The sequence below is a fragment of the Charadrius vociferus genome, unplaced genomic scaffold, assembly GCF_000708025.1.
Source record: "Charadrius vociferus isolate BGI_N301 unplaced genomic scaffold, ASM70802v2 scaffold472, whole genome shotgun sequence".
NCBI lineage: Eukaryota > Metazoa > Chordata > Aves > Charadriiformes > Charadriidae > Charadrius > Charadrius vociferus.
The window spans coordinates 8,995,139-9,015,605 of record NW_009647735.1 but is presented as its reverse complement, the minus strand read 5'-3'; the positions used below and the strand labels follow the sequence as shown (position 1 = coordinate 9,015,605).

The 20,467-nt window shown below is 39.0% G+C and overlaps 1 protein-coding gene across 1 annotated transcript in view; it reads right to left on the bottom strand.

The window, feature by feature from the left end:
- Positions 1-20,467, bottom strand: part of LRCH2 (leucine-rich repeats and calponin homology (CH) domain containing 2) — a 63,792-nt gene that overhangs the window by 27,803 nt on the left and 15,522 nt on the right. Inside the window, exon 2 of the mRNA XM_009881807.1 lies at positions 1,880-2,024. Coding sequence (XP_009880109.1) covers positions 1,880-2,024 — 145 coding nt within the window. The remainder of the gene's footprint in view (positions 1-1,879; positions 2,025-20,467) is intronic.

Genomic DNA, 20,467 nt, shown 5'->3' with positions numbered 1-20,467 from the left:
GTATGAAAGCAATTGCTTCCATACCTCTCATAAATAAAAAAAAAAAAAAAAAAAAAAAAAAAAAATCTTACTACTGGCTGTTGCTTTAAGTAGAACTGTGTAGAGGCCAGAAGTTCTATTTGGAAAAAAAAAAAAAGCAAAACAAAAAAGTGTTTTAAGTGTTGACATGTGTGTTCACACTATATCAAGAAGAGCCCAGAAGTTTTACAGTTTAATTGTTATTTATCAGAGCACTGTTTTCATATTTAAACCAAAGCTTTTTACATTATTTTTCTCCATGACTACAGCTTATAGGGCTGCAAAACAAAACAAAACAAAAAAAAAGTCCTTTCAACATTTCAGCTTCAAATAAGTACTGCAATTTTAACACCAAAAAATGAAAGTAAACTTCTATCAGTATCTTTATAATAGTAATGTATTTATTCTGTTAATTCTAGGTGAACAATACCAGTAAATTTTGGATTTAGGTATGCAGTAAAACTCCTTTTGTATCTGCCTGAAATACAGCATGAGAGGCTTGTTTGGTTGGAGAACATGAGAAGCAAAAATATAATGTGTAAGTAAACTTTAAATTGATTATAAAAATGTGGCAATGAAACAGTCAGTCTCTGAATCACTTAAATTTACTTTGGTGTTGGGTTTGTTTGGGTTTTTTTAGGAAAAAAAGAGAGCTGCCTACTTTACTATAAGTTGCATAATACATTTCTTCAGTTTTCTGAATCCAAAATTAGAATTTGAGATCACGTGGTTTTCTTCTGTAACAACCTACTGAAGCTAGCAAGCCAAGATTTTAGCCTGTTCTTCAACTATTGTAGCCCACATGTTCACGCATTGTGAAACCAGTCCTCAGACACTGGCACAAAAATGAAGACAAAGCCCAGCAAGGGAAACGATGATTAGAAGAGTCGACTCTTGAAATAACATGCACCGCCCAGTTAGAACTACACATTACTTTATCTCTGCGTACAGAATTGTATTCAGCACCTCAATTACCATCAAAAGAAAAATGGGCTGTTGCTGCTCTGTGAAGAAAGTTAGGTCAAACTTCTTTCACCCTGAGTTTTATCATATCATTAATCCTCTGTAGAATTGCCACGGGACAGATTACTCTTAAATTATCCCTAAGTAATGATATTTGCAGATTTTGAGATATAGTTCATCTGGGTTTTTTGGTGCATTTTTTTTGGCTTTGGGTTTGGGGTTTTGTTTTGGTTTTGGTTGTTTGTCGTTGTTGATTTTTTTATTATTATTTTTTTCTTTTCCAGGGATCAATTCACAAAGTTTTTTCCAAAATGAATTCTGGAATCAAATCTCACATGTTCAATAGCTCTTACCCAAGAAGACTATTTTAGACTTGATGTAGTCTAATATTAACAAACAAGGAATATTTTGGAAAACTGGGTCTTGGCTGTTTATGGGAGGGCTCTTCTAGACTCCCTCTCCTTCCAGAGCTCATATTAATCTCCTGTTCTTCTGAGAAGATCCAATCATACATTTTTTTTCAAGTTTAAAAAAAGCAATGCAGCAATGGATGTAAATAGTGTGCAAAATGAGTAGGGTCTTCTGGCCAGAGTAATCTACCCTCCTGAGAGCAGCACATTTTTACACATGTAGTTTCTAAACGTCTGTTTGTATAACATTAAAAACAAAGAAAACTTTGTAAACTCTCTTTATCCTTAGCTACCATAGTTTAGTGACTGAAATTTCCTAATGCAGTCAATTCCTCCCCACAAAGTAACAACTGCCGGCCCTGAAACATCAAGGATAAGGCAAACAAACAACAGAATAATTTTATCTATCTGGGCAAAAATCAGGTGGAATCCCACCACTCCAATGAGGTAATTGTGAGGTAAGAGCAAAAATAACAGGCATCACTCACCTAATGTTAAGGTAGGTAAGCATTTGCAGGTTTTTAATAGATTCTGGAATGGATTTGATGCAGTTGTGATACAAATTTAAAGTTTCCAGTGGTGCAAACAGCCAGACATCAGGAGGAATTTCAGTAAATCTGTTCTTTGAAAGATCTAGAAGAAAAAAGAAAAATCCGGTTTTAGTCAAAAATTTCCCTGCAGTAAGAGGAGATAAAAGTATCCGCTGTTATTCTTGTCATGCTCCTAAAAATTAAGGTGTTGCAAGAAGTGTAAAATAATTCAGTTTTACCAGATGCCACTGCATATAATTAATACAGAAAAAAGCCTTAAAATACTAAAAGATTATTGTTTGACATGCAATTTTAACAGAAAATAGAAAAATGACAGGAATTCAAAAATATATGAGCCACTACATTACTAAGAGCATTTAAAGTGCAACTGAATCTCAATTATGATTGTCCCTCTTCTATCAGTCTTTGTCCTTTGTTGTTTTTTTTCCCTCCAATGCTAGGCACAACACTAAGTCAAGGTATAAACTCAGTAACCATTACTCTTCCTGTTTGACAGCTACATTAGAATCTAATTTCATTGTACAAAGTATCTGCCATGCTAAAGCCAAGTTTGCAAACCAACCCAAACCCTTACATATTTATTTTGCTAAAGAACTAAAATTCGCATCTAAAAAATATTCTTTAGTGCAAGAACAGTAAAACTGAGACATTCTCCAGTTACACATTTATAACTTCACTAAAAAGAGACTAAAGTCACAAGAACAAACGTGAAATGCACTTAGCTATAAAAATAAGGGTGCAATTTAGCCAAGCCTAAGAGCAGAAAGAGGAGGTATCGTTGACAATGGAAACATAATACTTGAACTAGAGTTATTTTGACAATGCATGACTGCATTATGCAAATCGGTATGCAGAAGATATGAAAAATCCCTACAGAGATGTATACCATCTCTGACTAGATGATATTTTCTACAAGACCAGAAAATTCAAGTGGGATGTGACCCAAGAATCCTGGAAATTATCAGTTAACTACCAAAACCTGTGTTATAGAAAGTCCATGAAACTATCTTTGAAGAAAGAGATATTTACTTGAGAACGACTGTCTACTTTTTTTGAAAGTAACTCTGGTTCCCAACCCAACATATTTCAAAAGGATGTGGTTTCTCAGAAACGCTGAACAAACTCTTTTAACAACGAAGCAATACAGATCCCTTGCTATTTCAGGCTTCAGTTCTCGGTTTTTAAGAGTCGCATGAAGTAACGTGTTTCTGCTTAGCTCCTACCACATTATCATCAGAACAAACAAATAGTTCTACACTAGACTGAAGAAACAGACCAGAAAGTGGCTGGAAAGTGGCTCAAAGTCACTGTCAGGCTCAAAGAAGAGAGCTCAACAGCCTGAAGTGTGGCAAGCCAGCTACGAGCGCCATTTCTCGGGGCCAACACAGTATCATTTCGTATCTTCATCAACCACTTCAAATGTGCCCTCAGGAAGCGCACGGACATCAGGCCGGAGGGAGTGAGGAGGAAACTCAGGTGCAGCAGGGACGGACGCCAGCCAGAGTGACCTCGACTGACAGATTAATAAAGGCAAATGCAAAGACGTGCACCTGTGGCCGAATAACTCCTCACCCTAGTGTGGGCTGGAGGACAAAAGGATAGCAAATGGCTTTGCAGAGAAGAACACATGATGCTGCCACACAGCAGGCTGAATGCAAGTCACCAGCGTGCCTAGCAGTGGGGAAGGACATCCACATGTGTGCTGCATAAAACGGACTGGTACAACAAAACATCACTTTTCAGTGGCATTAGTTTTGCAAGTAGCCTCAACTTTGCTTCCTGAAGTCTAGAATATGCGAAATGAGTGAGCTAACTGGCTGTCACTCCATCGTTCCGTCATTTCTAAGAAACATTCTCAAGTTAAAGTATCACAAAAAGCCTTCCTTTAGATCAGGGCACCTACTGGTGACACTGAATTCTGCAAACTCTAGCTGCAAGAGGCAGAAAGATAAAGAATTATGATGCAGGATTGGCATTCTCAATGAAGTGAATGAAAAATGGAATCAAGTTAACAAAACTAAACATCCCAATGAAAATTAAAAAGCTTACTAAAAAAGAAAAAAAATCAGCATAGACAGTTTTCACAATAATAAGGTTTGTTTTCTGTTTTCCACCACGTCAACTTTCAAAACATTATAGAAAAAGGGCATCTTTCACATTAAAGAATTTTCTGCCAAACCCTTTTTAGGTTAAACAAAAGCGCTCTTATTCTAATATTCAGCCGAGTGGGATAACTGTGTGCAGAAAAGATGTGCATAGTTTTATTGCTGGCACAGTTCTACAACCTCCACCATGTGATGAACAGCCTTTGAGATAATCCCATGCAGAAGAAATTACCTCTAAGTCTCTTCCTGATTTGGTGGCAGCTGGAAAGACACCTGAAGGCTGGTACAAGGACCTACTGCACAAAACACAGACGACAGAATCCCACCCTGTTGCCACTGACGCAGAGTACTGTAGGTTACACCTGAATTCAAGAGCACCATGAAAAATCTGCCGCTGTATGGGCATCCAGCCATACCCCAACCACACACCTCAGAAAGACACAGGTTACAAACCAGCTTTGTCGTTTCTCTTGCAGATGTAAAACCCGGAGGTGGGCCAGACAACAACTCTCTGCTCTCGACAACGAGCAGACCAGGACTGTAGTACGCAATAAGCAATGCAAAACCAGCTGTGGTTTGTAGCCTGGCCCGACAAAAATCACATTAGCACAGCCTGGTTGAAGTCCCTGAGCTAACCCTCATACGAAACCCATACAATTTCACACTAGAAGAAAATATACAAATATTGTGAAATTGGTAGTATTACTATTGAAATCACTTCCCTGAAAACAATGCCTTAAGACACTGTGGGGCAAGGATTCCACTTTTCCATTATGAAAAAAAATACAAAAATGATAGCCATTATTTACCTTTTTTAGTTTATTATTGACAGAAAAAGAGCTGGAAGAGAGTATGATTTCTCTTCCAAGCAATTTTTCTTTCACTCACTGCAAAACAGTATTAGAATCGCCCCAGGGGTTCAGATCTTTCTAAAGAGAAAGATACAAGTGTATATCGTTTTCCACAACATTCATATATCAAACGTACTTGCAGCTTTTTAAAAACAAGGAATGCTATTCTTTATCCAAACTGAAAGATGACTTCTACTCCAGAAATGTTTTCACAAAAAGCAAAAAAATTTAGATGAGTTTATCTATCACGCTAAATAAAACGTACATGTGAAGTTTATGCAATTTAGGATACCTTTTGAAGACTAATAACCCAATGTATGAATGAGAAAATATGGTTAGAAAAAAGGAGGAAACCTCTGGAACAGAGTGTTCCTCTAAACAAGACAGACTTCACCTCAATCAAAATGGAAGCACATTGCTGGCTTCTAAAATGAGAATGGTTTTGTAAGGGTTAATAGATGAAAGAAGCAAGGGAAGATGCTCAATGCAGAACCGCAGATGATTTAAAATGACAACTCCTCTAGAAGTGAGATTATAGGAATTCTTTGCTTATCCAGTTTAGACTGGAAAACTCTAAATTGGGGGTGTTACACGAAGACTAAATAGAAGACACTATCCATGACTGCTCATGAATCACAGGGTATTTCAATTCATTATCTCTGCAGAAACAACAAAAGTGAGAAATACACCACTGCTAAGGTTAAATTTAAAAGAGGAACTGCAGAAATATGAAGAAGTTGGTTGCATATTAGTTCCCTTTTAACAGCAAGAGTAAAGTCTTTACTGACTGTCAGACAATGATTAAAAGACAATATATTGAAAGTTCAAAAGGAAATAACTTCAGGAAACCAGTCAGCTTGGAGGGGAAGCTATTAGAAGTAAGAAGGTATCTTGTATAAATTTAAGCCATGATCAAAAGGAAAAACAAGAAGCTCAAGCTGTCAGGTTACAGCAGTGTGCAGTAAGGTAGTCAAATAGTATCAACATCATGTTTGCCTTGTTTTTGCACTTTTTCCTAAGCATTCATTACTGCTTACTATCGTGGCATGCTGCTAGAACAGACTGGCCTTTTATTTGATCCAGTACAATCATTTTTATACTGACACTTTGCATGCACTACACGTTGAATTTGAAATACAAGGCTCAGTGGGGAAATTTACACTTGAACCTCACCTTGACATTTTAACATTTTTCATAAAAATATGCTGATACAATGATGCTGGGTTTTTCCTTGATCCAAGTGTTCCAAAATTTTATTTAGAAACTAGATCAAAATGAAAACAACAACCCACCCCGAAAACCCAGATCTGCTCTCTTAGCTCGTAAGACATACAGATTTTCCTAGCCAGTTTTTCTGGTAATGCTTTAGCCAAGTCCAAGCCAAAAAAACATCTAAGCACAGGAGTAACTTTATAATTAGTCCTACAGAAGTCAATGAACATATAAAACTAAAACCGTTCAGACCTGATCCTAAAGATACACTTTTAGCCAATCTAAACACAAATCTGAGATCAATGCAGAACATGGGTAAAATTCATTAGTCCGTCAGATGATGCGAGATGATTCTGGAGAAGAAAAAAGTCTCAAGCCCTGCAGAAACACCTGCATATGCTAATTCCAGGAGGCAGAAGTTTTCCATGCCCACAAACACTCAGACACCTTGTAATTCAAATCCTGTGATGGTCAAAATGTATCTTGAACAATAACAGCATTAAAAAAAAAAAAAAAAACAACCTCAGTTTAATTATATTTCACACAGTGATTATTAATTCGCTTGACAAGGCAATGGTACTGAAGAAATCCAGGCAGGCAAATGTTACTTAGCATAATGCTCCAAAACCACCTTACGACCACACGGCCTACCGACTATTCTTCTGTTACACAAACAGCCCGACTGTCTTTTCCTCCCTTCTCAAACCGAAAGCCAATGCTTCCTCCTTGAGGAGGGTCCTATAAAGAGAAAATGATCAGATTTGCATTCTATCTGATAGGGTTCCAAGAGTGATATCAGCAACGCAGAGAAGACTAAGGCTTTACTAATGTGACACCTTCTCCCACAGCTAAGGACGTTAGACTTCAAACACCTTTAACTTCACAATCAACCACGGCAAATGATGGGCGTTACTTGTACCACAGCATTTGAGGAACGGGAGGCAGAATATAAAATTTAAGAAATTAAGTTCTGCTGCACAAAGATATTCCATCAAAATAATTTAAAGGAATCAGCCAGTAAATGTATGCATTTCCCTATCTCCCTAAGGAAGAGGAAGGAAAGTTACATCCAAGCTGCCAAGCGTTTAACCAGAAAGCAAAGATGCATGCATGAAATATAGTAAAATTTGTCTCAAAAAAAAACCCCAAAACAAAACAAAAAACAAAACAAAAAAAACCCCACCCCAAAACCTAAGTCAGACTATAAAAGTGTAATACCTTAAGCTCCTATGAGCACGAGTTGCCCGTCTTCTATTAGAAATGGAGATTTCAGCATAGCATAGAAAGAAAAGCATGAATCCCAAACTAAGAGGAGCAGGTCAGCTTGCCAAAGCACTCCACCACTTCACCTGCACCATGCCCGCCACAGAGCCCTGGCGTGCTGGGGGCAGCTCCCAGAGCCCCACAGCGTGATTAGACAGCTTTGGTACACACTGTGGAGGGCATCTCCCACCTATTGCAGATGAACATCCAGGGCTGCAGAATCAGAGCCACAGAAGCTCAAAGCTAAGTAGGAAAAAGCTCTCCAAATCTCTCAGCTGGAGTGTTGTTACTGTTCGTGACTGCAGCTTAACAAGTAATTCCTCAGCAGTTGCCTAAGTTCATTAGCTCCCATCCTATTTTATGTTATACTAGCACAGTTTGCATGGCCATACCATGAAAAAATGCCAGATTAGTCCTCAGGAGAATGTTCCAAGCCTGTACATCTCCCATTCAGGTATGTTTGCAATGCTAAAACCCCCCTATTTTCGCATTATCATTAGTCTTGCCATCTTCTTTGCTGAGAATAATTAAATGCAGGTGCCCAGAAATTTTATTAGAAACACTGATGAGCTAACACTAAGTCTGAATTATCCACATATGAAAACATCGTTCTCCATTTTACTACTGTCAGTATCAAGTTTCCAAAGACTTAGAAGAGCTGCTAACAACTTACAAGTGTTTGAACAAAATGGTTTAGAAAATAAATCCACTTGCATTACATTTCCCTCCACCCTTGTTTTAGCAACCCTGCTTTGAGAAATAAAAGGGTAACCAAAGTCCATGGAAATAGTAAACGGTAGCTGTTCGTTGGCAAACTGAAGCTCTCAGTTTCTGGTGTGATACTTCGGTAGTGAATATCTACATAACCTAAGAATACGATTGTATTTAGTGTAATCGCTAAGAATATCCTTGGTTTCTATCTTGCTTTAATCTTCAAGAGAGTCACGTAAGTACTATATAAATGATAGGATAATTCAAAGACTGGGGAAAATGGATCCCAGAGTCAGCAGGTATGCAAAGGTACTGCTTGAATTTACTGATCTTATGCTGAAGTCTACAAGCTCAATATTAAAGTGACAAATGAGGTATGAAAAAAAAATATATATATATATACGTTTCAAAGTCTACTAAAGCTAAACTACTAAATATTACTGGAGATGCTCAAAGCCTAACTGGACGAGGCCCCGAGAAACCTGCTCTAACTGGACCTGTTCTGAGCAGAAGCCTGTCCTCGATGGCCTATGAAGATCTCTTCCAACGTAGGTAATTATAGGATATAAAACTGTAGTTTGTATTACAGTTGTATAATCATCCTAGTCCTGTTTGGGTATTTCAAGTATCAGTCCCTTATGATGGTAAAGAGGAAAACTAAAGATGTATTGAAAGAGCCAAGTGAGCCTAAATACGTGTCTGCTTCCTATAAAGGGTCTTAATTCTGCCAGCCATGAATTTTGATGGCAGCATTAATGAAACACAAATCTTCATTTGGGGCTTTCAAATACAGAGTTATACAGTTATATGTTTGCTCTCCAGCATTAAGAGCTACAGTGAACAAACTGAGCGCCCACCAGCTCTTACCCACAGGAAGGAAACTCCGATATCCCTGTCAGATACCTATAGCTCTCAGGAAACTAAACTGACCAACATACTTTCCTTCTCACAAGGAAAGTTAAATACATTCAAAGTCTATTGATAAAAGTTGATGTAGTAATATTTAAATTTATTTTTACCTGTTGTGTATACTCTTAGGTAAAATAGAAGCATATTCTGTCTTCACCTAACCAATGTGGTTGCTATATATTTTAATTCACTATCAGAATCATAGAATCATCAAATTGTCTAGGTTGGAAGGGACCTTTAAGATCATCGAGTCCAACCATCACTCTAACACCACCCAACCCCACCACTAACCCACGTCCCTCAGCACCACATCTGCCCCTCTGTTAAATACCTCCAGTGATGGCGACTCCACCACTGCCCTGGGCAGCCTGTGCCAGTGCTGGACAAAACTTTCAGTGAAGAAATTTTTCTTAATCTCCATCCTAAACCTCCCTTGGCACAACTTGAGGCTGTTCCCTCTTGTCCCATCGCCTGTTCCTTGGGAGAAGAGACTGACCCCCCCTCGCTACCCCCTCCTTTCAGGGAGCTGTAGAGAGCGAGAAGGTCTCCCCTCAGCCTCCTCTTCTCCAGGCTGAACACCCCCAGGGCCCTCAGCCGCTCCTCATGAGTCTTGTGCTCCAGACCCCTCATCAGCTCCATTGCCCTTCTCTGGACAGGTTCCAACACCTCAATGTCTGTCTTGTCATGAGGGGCCCAAAACTGAACATGCTATTCAAGGTGGGGCCTCACCAGTGCCAAGTAGAGTGGGACAATCACTTCTCCAGCCCTGCTGGCCACACTATTCCTGATACAGGCCAGGATGCTGTTGGTCTTCTTGGCCACTTGGGCACACCGCTGGCTCACGTTCAGCCAGCTGTTGACCAGCACCCCCAGGTCCTTTTCCACAGGGCAGCTTTCCAGTCACTCCTCCCCTATCCTGTAGTGCTGCATGGGGTTGTTATGGCCCAAGGGAAGGACTCGGCACTTGGTCTTGGTCAACCTCACACCACTGCCCTGGGCCTGTTGATGCAGCCTGTCCAGATCTCTCTGCAGAGCTATCCTACCCTCAGGTCGACACTGTTGCCAACTTGGTGTCATCTGCAAATTTACTGAGGGTGCATTTGATCCCCTCGTCCAGGTAGTTGATAAAGATATTAAAGAGAACTGGCCCCAGTACCAAGCCCTGGGGAACACCCACTTGTGACAAGCCACCAACTGGACTTAACTCCATCCATCACCACTCTCTGGGCACGGCCATCTAGCCCGTTTTTTACCCGGCAGAGAATACACCCATCTAAGCCATGAGCAGCCAGTTTCTCCAGGAGAGTGCTGCGGGAAATGGTGGCACAGAACAGACAAGAACTCAGAACTGGTTCATAAGCCCCATAAGCATTTATTACGGAATCACAAACAACAGGATTCATACTCTGCAGCACAGTCTTCCCACAAATGGGAAGCAACTTCTTTAACAGAAGACACAGACACAACTTGTTATCAGGTAACACCTGAGCATTTAACATGGATGTTGGTTTACTTCTGAAAAAATACTTGGCACTTGTAGAAAGTAAGATTTCATATACAAGTATTTAATGCCATGTAAGAGATCATCCTCCAAACTTTTGGGTCTTTTTAGTACAACATTGTCATAGTTTAAATTTAATTCCAAATCACCTGGAATATTAACTATAAAACCTGTAACTAGAAAAGCTTGCTGAAACCAATGAAACTTTCAGGAGTACAAGCCTTTTTAATCGGAGCACAGAGTCGATGTGCAGAAACAGCAAACACAAAGTTTCTACAGAAAAAAAAAGATCGTTTAAGGAAATAAGCCTTTTTGCGTCTCTGCTCAGAAGGGCTTCCTTTGGAAACTGCATGGTTAGAATTTTCACATTTAAAGAAACTTAAATGATGTTACCAGAACTTCATCTTCACAGTTAATATTGCAGTAGCTTATGATTGAAAAAAAAAGAAATTGACTGAAGTCTTACACACACTTTGCATTTTCAGCAACGTTACAAGTGCAGCTAGTTCTACTCCTGCGTTTCCAGTGTTGCTTCGTATTATCTTGAGCACAATATTGTGACGATTTCACTTTCATGCACTTCTCTAGCTTTGATGTACTGTATTTAATTAGTAACTCATAAGTGTATATGCTGACATTTCAAAACTGAGATTCATCCAAGCCATATTACTCAGTTCTTGATTTATTTTTTTTTTTAATGGCAACTCAAGTCACAGGCACAAAACAGCACTAGGAACAGAGAATAGAAAGTTCTTTCATTGTATACCCATATCTTGATACTTCATGCAGTTCCTGGCTTATCTCAAAAAAGATACAGTACAAGATATACAAAGAGTATATGCACATGCATGAGAATTTGTCAGTATAAGAATATAAAAGATTATACAGAATAGGTTTCATCAGTCTGGAACAGAAAACTGAGGACACAATATGTTTTCATTATTTTCAGTAAAAATATGGGGTTGCAAAGGAAGTTATCAAGTAACAGGTTAAAAAGATTATTATTAGCTTTTAATAGAGAATCCTGGGCTAGATACATCTTTTGTGTCAATACAGTTATGTCCAATTTATATAATAGAAACACTTTTCTAATATATATACTATATATTATATATTTTTTTTTCCTAATTATATAGTATGTAATCCTACATATAACCATCAGAGAGACTGCACATAAATAAGGGCCAGCACCCCTTCCCAAGCACCTACTATGCCAGGGAATACAGCGGGAGACAGCAGCAAAGATAAAAAGAACCCTTTGCAAGTGATGTGACCAATCTGATAAGGGAAGTGAGAAGGTTCTGAAACTGCAAGGAGAAAGAGCACTGATACAGAGTTGCAGCTTTTATGCAGTCACAAAGTTGCAACACGCATGGATGAGAAACGCAGGACTTCTGAGCAAGTTAAGAAAAAGTACAAAGGAGGTATTTCATTGCCACCTATGTGACCACTGTATAAAAGCCACAGACATGAAAAAATCTTCTAGCAAAATTACTTTGGCCAGCTTAACAGCTTCCAGTGCACATTCAATCATTTATTCAGTCTTCTAACACATGCCATGTCCCCACATGTGCTACTAAAGTCAAACACAGGGTACTGGACTGCGCTACTGTGAGTGACCATGTTTCTCATAACAATACACTATTAGATATTTTAGCACAGAGCTGCTCCGTATTAGAGAGAAGCTAATCATCTTTTCACGTTGCTTCTCAGTTCCTCTGCCTGTGTTTCTTCTCTGAGCTGTTTAAAAGAAAGAAAAACACTCCCAAGACTGTAGGTGGCTAGAAGAAGCTTTTACTTTTTTTTTAACTGGGTGTTTGACAGAGCACAGAATAGCTTCTATTTTTGTGAAAGAGATATTACAAAGTGGTGTCTGGGTTCTAAATCCAACAGCTGGAGAGCTAGGAAATACCTGCTTTATAGTTATCTGTGTCACTAATTTTAGTTGCATACTCAGTCCGCCCAGTTGAAGTGACAAATGAAGAAACTGTACACAACCACGTAATAAAGTTTCCCATCAAGCACAGAGAGAAGGAAATCTCAAACTGCATTTTACAGATTCTGAGTTCTTCGCTTTTCAAAATAAACAGCACTACTACAGAAGAAATCTTTTTTTTTTAAAAAAAAAATATATATATACACTCTCATTACTTTAGGGACTTCATAAAAGCACCCCGTCAGATCAAACCACAGCTCTTCCATGTGAAATACACATTTCTCTAACTGGAACAGACCAACAGTTGTATCTCACAGCCTTCTACTACCAGGGAGGAAGGATGGAGACCCAGCACACCAGCTTTGAAATCAAGGTAGCCTTGAGGAACCCACTATTCCGGCCCATCCTCACTGAGCCTAGTCTCTCAGTCTACACTGGACAAATCTGCATTGAACGTGTCTAAATTGGCAGTTTGGTTCAAGCAATTCTTGTTTTTCATGCGTCGTCTCCACTCACCACGCATCATAATCCTACATATAACCATCAGAGAGACTGCACATAAATAAGGGCCAGCACCCCTTCCCAAGCACCTACTATGCCAGGGAATACAGCGGGAGACAGCAGCAAAGATAAAAAGAACCCTTTGCAAGTGATGTGACCAATCTGATAAGGGAAGTGAGAAGGTTCTGAAACTGCAAGGAGAAAGAGCACTGATACAGAGTTGCAGCTTTTATGCAGTCACAAAGTTGCAACACGCATGGATGAGAAACGCAGGACTTCTGAGCAAGTTAAGAAAAAGTACAAAGGAGGTATTTCATTGCCACCTATGTGACCACTGTATAAAAGCCACAGACATGAAAAAATCTTCTAGCAAAATTACTTTGGCCAGCTTAACAGCTTCCAGTGCACATTCAATCATTTATTCAGTCTTCTAACACATGCCATGTCCCCACATGTGCTACTAAAGTCAAACACAGGGTACTGGACTGCGCTACTGTGAGTGACCATGTTTCTCATAACAATACACTATTAGATATTTTAGCACAGAGCTGCTCCGTATTAGAGAGAAGCTAATCATCTTTTCACGTTGCTTCTCAGTTCCTCTGCCTGTGTTTCTTCTCTGAGCTGTTTAAAAGAAAGAAAAACACTCCCAAGACTGTAGGTGGCTAGAAGAAGCTTTTACTTTTTTTTTAACTGGGTGTTTGACAGAGCACAGAATAGCTTCTATTTTTGTGAAAGAGATATTACAAAGTGGTGTCTGGGTTCTAAATCCAACAGCTGGAGAGCTAGGAAATACCTGCTTTATAGTTATCTGTGTCACTAATTTTAGTTGCATACTCAGTCCGCCCAGTTGAAGTGACAAATGAAGAAACTGTACACAACCACGTAATAAAGTTTCCCATCAAGCACAGAGAGAAGGAAATCTCAAACTGCATTTTACAGATTCTGAGTTCTTCGCTTTTCAAAATAAACAGCACTACTACAGAAGAAATCTTTTTTTTTTAAAAAAAAAATATATATATACACTCTCATTACTTTAGGGACTTCATAAAAGCACCCCGTCAGATCAAACCACAGCTCTTCCATGTGAAATACACATTTCTCTAACTGGAACAGACCAACAGTTGTATCTCACAGCCTTCTACTACCAGGGAGGAAGGATGGAGACCCAGCACACCAGCTTTGAAATCAAGGTAGCCTTGAGGAACCCACTATTCCGGCCCATCCTCACTGAGCCTAGTCTCTCAGTCTACACTGGACAAATCTGCATTGAACGTGTCTAAATTGGCAGTTTGGTTCAAGCAATTCTTGTTTTTCATGCGTCGTCTCCACTCACCACGCATCATTGGTTCAGGTACATAAGGTTTTTCCTGAAATTAGCACTCATCAAAAACTAAACTAGAAGCTCTGATCTAAAGGCTGGAACAACTCGGGGGCATGTTGGTACCAACCTGCTGCACACCAATGCAGGGATGAAACCAGCAGATGAATTCAGGGAACGCCTCACCACATTACCACAGGAGAAGGATCCAGGCATTTCTGACACAAGACAGCACGCTGCTCCAACTCTTGAATGTGTGTGTTCGGTTATCTTAGCACAGTGTGATCAAAACAAAAAATAAAGAACACACCACCAGGAGGAGGGAATCATTTACTCCTCAAATTGGCATGTGACAGGGTAAATTTGCCTGTATAGCCAATTGGGGTGCCCAAGTGCCTTACTACATGTCAAGGATTACCTTCTTCTTCACTTCTGAAAGCATCTTGTCACCACAAATCTTTTGTAGTTTCAAATGGTAAGCAGCAAAACCCACAGGAAGATTATTCGTTTCCCTAAATAACATGGCACTTTAGTATTTAGTCTAGACTATAAGTCTTAAAACAGCTTACGACCAGAAAGAGTGAAACGTGTTTTCCTGAGAAATCAGCAAGACTTACTAAGCTCATGTACTACAGCATAGGGCATCTTCATCCCACTTCAATTGGCCGTTACTTCTTGATTTCTGTCAACTTGTTTCTGGTTTTGAAATTTTTAAATTCCAAGTTTCAGTTTCAAGTTATTTTAACTCTTTCACAGAAAAGTAATATAAGGGAAAGTAATCATCATTTGTAAATGAAGCAAAGTGTGGGTTTGTTAAGGATTACCTAAAACGGACACAAAACTCCCACGTAAAGCTTCTTATGTTAGACTCTGTGTGCCCTGTTATATACATCCAAGGCCTTTGCCCTGAAGAGCCTCCAGTCTAAAGAGACACCAGGCAGAGACAAAAGGCTACAGCCAATCAACTGTAACGTGTTTACTATATGACTTCTCTTGTGAAGATAAAATTGCTTAACAGTGGATAAACTAAGCAGAAACATTTCTAAAGTAAGCTAGACTGCTGGGAGACAAAGAACACTGGAAAATAAGGAGAGTGAAGGAACAGCGAAGTAGAAAAAACCCTGAAGAAAATGGTTAAGTCCACAGTCCCTGAGCAGAGAGCGAGCGGGTCTAGCAGCGGCTACTGCATGTTCTCCCAAGACACGAAGGCCACTGCCGTAGCAACTTCAGCATCTGTTCTTATTTGCTGGTGCCTCCCGCTGACTCTGTCCTACTCATGCCAGACCTCACGGCAGCATTTCAGAATGGCTGTAGCCACTTCTATTAGCTTAAAATTAAGTATGTAATATCACTTATTACTGCATGTAATGATTCAAAGTGAACACGTTCATAAAACTTTTAGTTCCAGGTCAATCTTCAATATATCAAGTTCTTGTCTGCTACATACTGGTTCCACTTATTGAAACAGAGGTAAAGTGACAAATTGAAGTAGATGTTTGGTTTAATATACAGATGGTCAGGGATTTGCTCATTGTGCAGTTACACCTGCTGGTCAGCAGCCTACGAACAGGCCCGAGATGCAGGGTTCCTTCAAGCCTTGTACCTACAAAAACCTTTTTTGAGAAATCGTATGTTGACGCTTAGGAACACACTAGTGATAATCATGTCTGTCCAGCAAATAAAGAAAAAAAAAAATTGTAACAGAGAACAAGACTTTTTTTCTCCCCCTTCCCCCCCACGCCTAAAGTGCTATACATTCTCTAGCTCTGTCAGACCTGGTAGCAGATTGTCCCAGTGAGCAGCAAACAATCCCAGTTTAATTGGAAAAACAATGAAAATCAGACTGTCGCACAGCCACAGAAAAGCAAAGAATTTAGAAGTCTCTCCACACTGTCTTGTAGAACTTATACCATAAAAAAAGACTTAACGAGCATATTTGCATTTTCTGTGGAATTTCAGCCCTGATTCAGTTACCTTTTTGCTAAGTACACATTTCAGCATTAAATGCCAGCCTTGCCAGTAAAACGGATATATACTTTTGAATCAGCTGCAACACAGCTTCCCAAGTCAAATGAGAAGATACTTTTCACAAACAAAAAAAAAAAAAAAGAAAATGTAAAGACTAGTCCATTGTTCTTATCACACAAGGCTTTGCAAGATAATTAGTGATATATTTGCCCCCTCCTCAAATAGTAAATAACAAAGCGGAAATATGTATCACAAAAAAAATTGTTTAGATCAATCGAAAGCAGAAGTATCTCAGAGGTTAAATCTTTTTGATATTCCAATATTCCAAGGCACAAAAATAGTCAACGTGACACCAAAGGTAGTTTTTATGGATGGAGAATATAAAAAGTCAAAAAATTACACATTGCACATTTCCTGTAGGTCAGTATTTCAGATAAGGCTATAATGTGGATTTTTTTTTTTTTTAGGACTAGATTAAGATATTAGTGGTATTCTTCATAATGTAATGCTTTTATGCAGGTGAACTAATAATCAGTTGTTGTAACTTCAGCTCACTGAACTGAGACATTTCCTAACTTGTCTATAATACCAAGTATCCTTAACAAGCATTTTACATAACAAGCCCTTACTACTGGCCTTCACCTCAGAGAAACACCCAACTCCTTTTCCCTTAGCCCAAACACTGAAGAGGCTAAGAAACCACTCCGGGGAAATTCCACAATTACTTGCTTATAAACTGTGTCACTTCTGGATTTTGCATTCAATTCATTTCTGAGTATAAACACTATCCCCCACCCCCACCAAACAATCCAGGTTTCTCTTTTCTTTCAAGTCTGAAGAAGTCTTTCCTGAAGAACCACATGTTTTTCAACATGTTTGTTTTCTAGAACGTAATCTAGATCTAGGATAAACATCATATATGAATGCTATTTTCTTAAACTGAAAATTGGATTTGGTGTTGCCATTCAGTTACCCATCATCACTTTAATCAACATTGGTACCACCAACAAAACTAACTTTATTCAGACAGGAAAATATAACTGGTTTAGAAGCGTATATTGTACAGGCGGAAAAAGTGTCAGAAACTAACATTCAATATCAAGCTGTAGGTTTTGTTGGTCTTAATCCGTAATCACATGAATGATTATATACCTTAGAAGGGCCAGAAATATGATGTAAAATAAAAAAATAAAAAAAATCAACAAAGTCATGCAAGTAATGCCAGGCGATGGTATCTTAACCAACAAGCGCATCTCCTCCCATCCCATCTCCTCAGCAGACACATGCAGGAATCACAATGTGGGAACTCTGCCTGCGGTGCCAAGCTTGTTATTGGCTATGACAGGAGGGCTCATTCTGAAGTCGTATTGGGAATACACTGGTGTTACTCCTCAGCTATATAAGAAGGTAGCAGGTGGTGAGAAAGGAGAAATTTCAAAGTTAATATATGTACAGGCAATCATTCACCTACTTATAATTGCTTGGAGGTTTCCTCAGAATTAAAAACTGGGAATCGAGTTTGCTGTGACAAAGTCATAAACAAGTAAGCCTGATGGCACCACTGCATTTATCCTGAGCAAATAAATTGTTTCTTGAGCTGTCAGTCTAGTACCTTTCAAATTTACTAAATTCACATGTTTTAAGAAGTGCTCACAAAAAGGAGGGAAATTGCTAAAGGCATAGGTTGATTTAGTTCAGCATGGCAATATAGCACCTATAAAAAAATCAAAACAAAACAGAAAACACAACTCTTCAGCTAAGCAGACAGTGATTACATTGATGTGATATACTCAATTACTTAACTGCCAGGGGGGCTAATGCTGCTCACGCAGCGAGAAGCAAAATTACACACGTTAATAAAATGATTGGAACATTCAATATACCTCTTGCTATCTCATGACCTATGATTTTTTTTTTCCAGAAGTTCGTTTAACAGCAGCAGATCTGTTTGAACAGCCAGAAGACAGATTCAGGGAAACAATAAAATAAGGGGGGTTTTGCCAAAGAGCTGCAATGACAATTCACAGTTAAAAAAAGATACAAGCATAAGGTCAGAGCTAAACAGTCAGATATAGTCATTGCACTTTTAGCTCAGCAGTAATTTTTGTCACATAATTTAAGATGCCTAAAACGCGCTACAGTATGTGCAAATTATGTACTGGCAAGCCATTACATAAGTTAGATGTAAAATATGTCCAAACCTTAAACAAAAAAATCTCAGGGTATTTTTTGATAAACTGACAACAGTTGTGCTTTAACATACATACATATGAACCTTACTGAGAACTGTAGTGGGTTTACTTCAATTCTAGAAATAACTGATTTTATTGATGTTAAGGCGCAGAATATTCTGGATTTACAGTAACACTGTAGATCCTACTGCATAAGGATTTGTAATACAGAAAAGAATTCTTTTACACTCAGATTTGTTACGTTGGGTTTTTTTAAGTGTTTGTTTCAAGTACCACAGAACCTAATTTCAGAAAGTCACTGACTTAGAACAGAAAGTGAAACACCGCAAAGATTTCTGACCCAACCCCCATGTCTCAGCCTAAATCTACAACCTTATTCATGGGTATATGGTAATGTGAAAGTGAGAACTGCTACAAAAATGCCAATAAGTAAATGGTGATAGGCTCTGAGGCAGTTGCTGATCCTCCACCAAGCTCTATGCCATACTGACACTCTGTAAAAGATGTCCATGATTCACCAGCAGAATACCATTTACCCACTTCTCAAAAAAAAAAAAAATAATCTACAGATTGTGTCAAAATAAAGACTACAAATCTTTTGTTTACAAGCACAGTTTCAAAGACATCTAAAATCTTTATTTCACAGGATTAATTCGTAAGTCAGTGCCACATTAAATCAGGATTGTTACGACGTGGTACTTACATAGACCCACATCAACTATTTAAGCACGTTTTTTAGAGCAGCAAGCAATACGGCTATTTTTGTCGGAGATTGCCCTTAAACATTTTCACACAATCTTTCATGATGAAAATTCCATCCTGATGGTAGTGACTGGGCTCTACTACATCCTAAAAGATAAAGACAAGATCACTGCAGACAGCTTTTTCTCAAATATGTTGAGATTCAAAATAAAACAGCAAAAAAATTAAACCCAAAATGCAATTAATGGTAATTAGACACAAACACAATATAGATCCTCAATGCACCTGCTTCAGGACACAGAAAATGTCTTTTTAATAATAGATTGCCTATATACATTGCTTCATTTTTGATGTTTTAGTTATTGAATATTTATACACAGAAGTGACCTACTATGCTGCTACATACAGGTTTAGGCTACTACAAAGAAAAAGAGCTATTATTTCATAGAACCTGTTTTTATTTTAATCTTATGCTTCCATTATGAAATAACCAACACACATTTATCTATCCCTATTCTCCATTGCACATAGGGATGCATCACATGTGTCGGGGGGGGGAAAAAAAGCTAATAACCCACAAATCATTAGCAGGCTTTGTACTGGATACAGAAATTGGATTTTAAAAATCAGTCCTTCACAAATCCTACACCTTACACAACCTAATAAATCACAGAGAAAGGAGCACATCATTATTTAACCCTCTGCACGAATGCAGCCCACAACAAAGAGCAAGAGAATGAGTATTTGATAGAGCAGGAGTACAGGATTGTCAGAGATGGATAAGGTACCACAATGGGCAGTCTCATATTCAAAACAATAAGCCAGCTATTCATAACCCACGGGGAAAAAAAGCCCCCCCTGCACACACACAAAAACCCTAAAACAAACAAATAAAAAAAAGAAACAAAAACCACCACACATGGAATTAATTCACCCAAACAAGATTTTGGAAAGCCACTACTACTTGTGAACAAAAGATGCTAGACCTCTCATTAATATTTTGTTCTAGCACATTACTCAAAATGCCATTTTCAGCAGCTACTCCGGCAGCAAATAAATCCCAAAGTACCTTAGTACATACAACAGAACCACCGCGGAAAAATCTTTCTTTTCTAGGAACCGTAGGGAAAAATATCCCCGAGTTCACTTCACCTAAAATCGCGGGCAAACCCAGCTCACCGCAGCCAAGCGTCTCCCAACGCCGTGGGTGCCTTCAGCCCCCCGTACCCGCCCTCACCCACACTTGTGTGTTCCCCCCCTTCCCGCTGGGCTGGAGGGACCGGCCGGAGCCCCCCCAGTAATAACGCTTCACCCCAGGGACCCGCTACAGCACTGGGGGGGCTCCTCTCCCCC